This window comes from Coloeus monedula (assembly GCF_965178545.1).
Source record: "Coloeus monedula genome assembly, chromosome: 2".
NCBI lineage: Eukaryota > Metazoa > Chordata > Aves > Passeriformes > Corvidae > Coloeus > Coloeus monedula.
The window spans coordinates 63,469,262-63,476,149 of NC_138782.1; the positions used below are offsets into that span (position 1 = coordinate 63,469,262).

The 6,888-nt window shown below is 41.8% G+C and overlaps 1 protein-coding gene across 1 annotated transcript; it reads right to left on the reverse strand.

Annotated features, from left to right (window-relative positions):
• Positions 1 to 2,452: 2,452 nt before the first annotated feature.
• Positions 2,453 to 6,425, reverse strand: RPS12 (ribosomal protein S12). Its single transcript, XM_082303056.1, has 6 exons — positions 6,400 to 6,425; positions 6,209 to 6,260; positions 5,678 to 5,794; positions 3,871 to 3,973; positions 3,305 to 3,406; positions 2,453 to 2,547 (listed from the first exon to the last, which is right to left on the reverse strand). The coding sequence occupies exons 2-6, from the start codon at positions 6,220 to 6,222 to the stop codon at positions 2,485 to 2,487; spliced, it is 399 nt and encodes a 132-aa protein (XP_082159182.1). The 5' UTR covers positions 6,223 to 6,260; positions 6,400 to 6,425; the 3' UTR covers positions 2,453 to 2,484.
• Between the last annotated feature and the right edge of the window lie 463 nt (positions 6,426 to 6,888).

A 6,888-nucleotide genomic window follows, 5' to 3' on the forward strand; every position in this document is an offset into this window, starting at 1 on the left:
GAACATCTTTTTGCTTACCCAGCATATCCTGCCTCTCCAGAGCACTAAGAGGTGGATAGGAAAGCTAGTAATGGTACCAAAATGTGTACTTTGAATCAGATTTCTCCATATATACTGGGGAAATGAAAAAGGTAACTACCTCAGGTATTACAGTAGGCATAGAACATTCCACATGCTCTACGTAAAATACTAACAGCCAGACACCTTCTTCAGAACTTTTACTGAAGGCTATCCACTGTTTACTCATCCATTTCCGTGGCAGTTCCTTGTCTCTTCACTCCAAGATCATAATCCTAGAATTACAATTCACCAGAACGTATACATACCTTCCAATATCCTAATTTTTTCAATAGCAAATCATAAAATAGTCCCCTATGTGTTAGTATGAAGTGCTTCACATCACAAGACATCAATAATAGGTGAGAAAAGAGATGTGCCTTCTCCATTCCACTAGGTAATTTTTTTTGTCAAAAATAACAATGAAAAGCCATGTATTTTTGCCAAAAAGCCAAGCATTTCAAAAAGCCATTTGCTTGCATCTTTTTACCCACTATTCAGGAGATGCTTATTGAATCACATTTATTACACTGCATCCAGAGATGCAAGGAATTAAAACTACTCTCCACAGGTAAAAAATGTTCTAGTAGAAGCATTTTCAGGTAAACAAATTTTAACCTCAGCAACACACATGCCACTGAACTCAAGTACTGAGCTCCACTTTTAGATCCCAATTCCCTTTGTAAATTAAACTGAATGTAACAGCCAGCCAAGGAAAAGCAAACTATAAATCCCATGAGACTGCTACCACAACTTGAGACAATTCTACAGAACGTAGATACAAGCATTGTAAAAATATGAAGAACAAATTGCAAAACTATTTTATCTAAAAATCTTTGGAAGATGCAGTTTTTAAGACCAGACAAAAGATGAAGCATGCTTTGGTGTGCTTCTGTATATGAATCATATATTCAAAATTATTAACCAAACTCACCTGAAAAAGTTCTTTCAATATTTGTCTTTTAACTCTAGTCAAGAAATATTCTTAAAATTATCCCTATTCTCAGTATTGAGATGCCTCTAGTAGTTTAATGAAACAGGATCTGCAACTAAGGCTCCTCTATAGAGATTACTCCTGTAATTTCAACTAAACATTTAAACAACTATAGATTCAGCATTCAAGAAACATGTGTACATTTGTGCTAACTTCTCTTAATTTGCAATACTAGCTCGACATTAGTTGTAAAAACTACCTTAATGGAGAATTTCAGAGATGAGACTGAACACACAGTTTAGCAAAAGGATACAGACCTTGTAGACTTGAACAGGTGACTTCATTGAGTACACCTGAAAATGCTATTAGAGAAACCTCTCCAACAACCCAAGTCCCCAAGATCTAGTTACTATAAAGCTGGGACAGGGCAAAAACTAAGAGACCCTTCAAGAGCCTAAAGAAGTGCTGTAAGAGAAGTGAATCTGAGCCCAGCTGGAAAACACGCCTGTCTTCACTCTCACACTTATGACCAGGGATATCACAAGGGGTTACAAACCACAATGAAAATTTAAGTTGAAGTGCCTGAAAACAGATAAACATTCCCATCTGCTCAGCCACAGGCGCTCAGCCCCACATAACCCACATTCATATCTTACACATCAGCACAACAGAGCAACTCCTTATGACTCACTTAAGAGCTGCTCTGCAGAAAATTTAAGACATATAAAAGAACTTGCAGGAGAGAAACAAACCATACCTTCCAGTCTAAATCCCTTGTTTCTAAAAAACAAAAAACTGACAGAAACAAGTTTTGAACATCAATTAACTACTACAGAAACCAACACTGAGCAAGTTAGGAGCTCAACACTGCCTCATCTGAGCAAGTGAGAACTTAACTACTTGGCTACCCTACCTACAGAGAACTACAGAATCAATCTACATGACAATACTAGTTAGAAGATGCTATCACTCACAGTTCAAGGCAGAGGAACAAGTAGAACACATCTTGTGTCCATTAAGTTCCCTAAATAAATTAAGAAAGCATTTATAGAAATCCTGCAACATCTCAGAAGATTTGGGTGACAGTTAAGGCCATTATCTTCATTTGTCTCAGCAGAGGGAGCCAAATTTTTATCACGGATGCAGCAATACTTTAGACAAGTTACTCAGAATCCTAGAAATACAGACCAAAGCATTACCAAGCAAGGACAGTAATCAAATGTCTGCATTATTGCAACTTGAATCTGTGCCATGCTCTAGCTGGTAACTTCTGGGGTAGGAACAGCAAACAGAATTACCCTAAAATAAGAATGGCAGGGATGCCCACAATCTTTTCAGCAAACTGACAGAGTTAAAATACTAATAAACTACACCAATATTTGGTAAGTTCTTGCACCTTCTGATGCTATCCTTTGCAACTCAAAGTAACTGTTCCACAAACACCAAATCATTAATCACACATACACTAGACTGGTTCAAAATTTATTTGTCATTCATTTCTTGCACTTGAAGTACTCTTCGATGACATCTTTGGCCTGAGATTCCTTGCCATAGTCCTGTAACACAAAATAATCCATTAACATACAGACCCATCCTAAATTTTACAAATTGATTTTTTACAAGGACAAATGGGATTCTGACACTTTATCACAAGGAATTTCCAAAATTCCACACAAGTAAGCTCAAGCAATCTGCCAGTTTTTCCCTTCTTCTTTAGTAAGGCTACTCAGATAAAGCACTGTTCTATTTCATTCAAATATAACACCCATTGACAGGGATGCAAACAAAACCTTTTCGGCTTAAAGAAACTCAAGTAAAGTATGTGAAAAAGTAGCATAATTATGAAAATGCATGCAGAATGCACACTCGTCTTGATTGTGAAGATGTAGCCATCTCTTGGGACCTCAGAGACCACAAAGTCTTCAAGGCTCGTACTGTGGCTTTATTTTGCCAGTGTTATTGTGAAATAAGCTCCGCAAAACATTTTCAAGTTGAGCGGACATGCTGAACTGGCATTTTTTTCTGAAGCAAAGCTTCCTATCCTCTAAGGTAGGACTTTGCTTTTAATGATTATTGGCAGGTAGGCATAGATACTTTGAGGACTCAACCATTAACTCACAAAATGTATATGAGTATATAAACACGATAGGGAATATAAAACATGAAAGTAGCTTATGTTCACTATCAACAATATAAAGCAACTCTTTAAAAAAAAGATTTAGGAGCTGTATTTAGCGGTTCCTTATGTAAAGCAACCTTGAGTACACTACGTATTTCAGAAGTCAAGAAATAAGACATAATTGGCAATCTTACCTTGACAACCACACAGCTGCAGCCCACCACTTTGCGAGGCTTTCCTTCTCTGTCGATCTTGCAGAGACCCACCCATTCGCCCAGCTTCTTGTTGTCATCAACCTGTGCAGGGCATCACATCACATGAGAACTTGCCATTTCTGGCATACCAGGGTCCAGCCCAGCAGCTGCTGTACTGTCAGAAGCATTGGGTAACGGATGGCTGCTTTCCTCACAGGCATCAGCAGAGGGAGCCAAAGTATCATCATCGTACAGCGTGAGCCTCCCTGGAGTCACAGGGACCCTCCTCCCACACTCTCAGCAACATTTCTATTTCTTATTCAACAGGACACCAGAATTCACTTTTAACTGGGCAAAATAACCAGTCTATACCCCTTGCCATTTACATCCACAGGTTTTTACTGTGCCAAAATGGCAATCACACAGAACTAGAACAATCTGCTGCTAAGGGAAATTCTGCCTAGGTAAGCCATACGCAAAATTACAGCAGTGTTCTAAAGGTTCAGCTCTCTACATACTGAAATAAGCATAACTGTTCCAAACTTGTGTCTTAAGTTGCCACTCACCTTTATTAAGTTGATCTGATGTTCTGCACAGAGTGCTTCAACTAATTTTACATATGTGGGTTCATCACAATTTGAAGCCAGAACACAGAGATGGGCTTGGCGTCTAAAACAAAATGAGAACTGACAGATGTTACTTCAGATACTACCTGAAGTTTCCTGATCATCAAAACTGAAAATAACTGAATTCAGCACATGCATTTCTAGAGAACCACTTCCTAAGTTTTAATTTTTGGTTACAAGACACCATAAGCTTTTGAAATACTAAATATACTTTTGATGTGATTTGTCACTTTTTATGTTTGTCATACATATCTAACAGGTTATTCATACACTGTTAGCTTTATCCTCAGATTCTATTCTCATTTTGAAAGCTCCTAAAAATCCCACTAAATAAATTCTCAGCCACTGAAAAAAGATCTAATGACTGGATAAACACCAGGTCCCCTAGAGAACTGGTGTCATTGCTACAAAGCAACCAAGTTACAAGCTGCTTTTTCTTATTTACCACAGGTTACAGTAATTTAACATTAGAATTGTAAAAACTAAAAGCTTGAATTTCCATGTCAAGGTGTTACAAGTTCTTCAGAACAATCTTTTCTACTTACGTTCAAAGAAGCTGTTATGACAGGGCCCCAATTCTAATTAGGATCTTTGTATACTGTGGTACAATGTTAAGATACCAAAGGGATACCTGACAACAGAGAGAGCTGAGTAGGTCTTCTATGCTTAACCTAATGCAATGTGACCTCTGCAAACAAAGTCAGTTTTCCCTAAAAAGACCTTCTTTATCAGGAGTGTCACCAGAATGCCAGAAACGTTCTCAAGCAAGAACCATCACACACAAATGTGTACAACCTCACACATACATCATCCTTTTTAACACAATGTCACTTATGAAGCTGTAGCTTAACTCAGAAGAACTCATACAAACTGGTTGTCAGACACACAAGTTGTATTTCTCTGCCCTTGTTTAGTGCCTTGTCTCAGAGGTTTCTGCATACAGGTTTGTCAGACAGCAGTTATCACTCATAGGACGAGTGAAGGGGTATCCGACATACTGAAGTCATCACCCAAACACTGCAGCTTTACATTTAAGTAGCTTTTTCTCTCAAGGAAAGTATAGATTTGCACATAAACACACAGAGGTGTGAATGCATGCCTATATATATAAAGACATACTTTGCCCTTTAAAAGACCATAACTAACTACCCCATGGCTGACACCTAAGAAGCTCAATACTGTTTCGATACTGCACCTTGACAATTACTTACTGTTGCAACATACCAAAAAAAATTAAAAAAAAACACCTTAAAAAGTGTAAGAAAGCTATGAATTTAAGGCTTTTTCATAAAAACATAATCAACTCTTCCAGGTTAAGTGTGAAATACGTATTAACCCGACTCAAATTTTACAAGGCTTTGAGACGACTTTATCACTTCTTAAAACGTAAGGTTCCTGAGCCCCAGATTTTCATAGCTACCAACAGCGAACACCATTCCATTTTCTTCACAAAACCCATACACCCACACGAACACTTGATGGCACTGGGGCCACAAAATGACAGAATGTAATACACCAGATGCTGCTGTTCTTGAATCATCGAGTTTAGTTCCTGTATTTTAAGATCCCACTTTAAGACCCCAAAACAGAGGTTACAAAAGACAAAAATTACTGGCAGAAAACTATAATCTTAAATAAGTTTTAAACTGAGCACCTGGACACCACTGCAGGTGTTCAATATACCTCATCACAAGGTCTCACCCAGTTTTACTATTGACAGCATAGAAAGTGGTGACACCACACTTACTTGTCCAAGGCTTTGGCTGCTTCACGGATACCGCGAGCAAGGCCATCGTGGATAAGTGCGGTCTTCAGCACTTCTTGCAGAGCAGTGTTAACATCCATTACACCTCCAGCAGTAATGCTAAAGAGAAGACACATAATGTTCTGATCGCGCCAACACGTTACAACTAAAAGCAAAAGCTTCCCGTTCACCCGCAAGCATCCAGCCATTAAAAAGTACAGATAAGCAAGTTAAAGAACAAAGCCAAAGGGATAAGTGACAAACGATGAACGGGAAAGCAGCTAAGGCATTAAATCCTCCTGGCGAGCCACCGGGCCGTGCTGCCTCCATGCTCCTTTAAGGGACACGAGGGCGCCAGGCGCCCAGAGGCCCTGCCTGGCGGACCCAGCACCCATCTCCCAGCCTGCAGGAAGCATGCAGCAGCACCACGCCGGGGCCTGTGCACATGGCACAGCCGGAGCTCCCAAGCCCGACGCGCAACGGAGCGACCCGGCCCCTCCGCCCGCCGCCCCCGACGGCCCAGGCCCTGCTCACCCTTCCTCGGCCATGGCGCTCTCGGTGGGTGCGGTCCCCGCCCGGGTTCCTGCTGCAAATACAGACACAGGCCGCCCCGGTGAGCGGCGCCGGCCGCCCCGGGGCCCCCGCCCGGCCCGCTCCCGCCGCGATGCCCCGAGGGCCGGGGGGATCCCGCCCGGCCGGGCCCCGGCGCCATCGCGGACACTCACCCGGCACCGCCGCGCGCCGCTGCACAGAGAGGGGGCGTGCCCGCCGCCGCGCGCTCTTATACTGCGACAGGACCCCGACCTGCGCGCCTGCGCGCGCCGGGGCTGCCCGCCGCGGTGCCTGATCATCAGCGTGCTGGTCCCGTGTGCATGGGAGAGGGAGATTTGTGCGCGTTTGGAACCGCGAATTGGGAAGTGGTGTGCAACAGCAATTAACGGATGAAAGTGAATCGCTGTAAGCAACAACTGCAAATTGGCTTTGTCAAACAAATACTCTATGGGAGATACCTCTGCTGTTATCAATGACTTGACCCCAGCCTGCAGCCACAGTAGGATCTTCAAGCAGGATTAAGTAAAGCTTCGCAAGAAAGTCGGTTTGTTATTTTGCAGGGAAAGAGTGGTGCAAGTCTCCGAAGGAAAACTATCACCCAAGAGGCTCCTTAAAAAGGAATATTGTTCTTTTAATGAATAAAACACTTTTAAGTGCTTAAA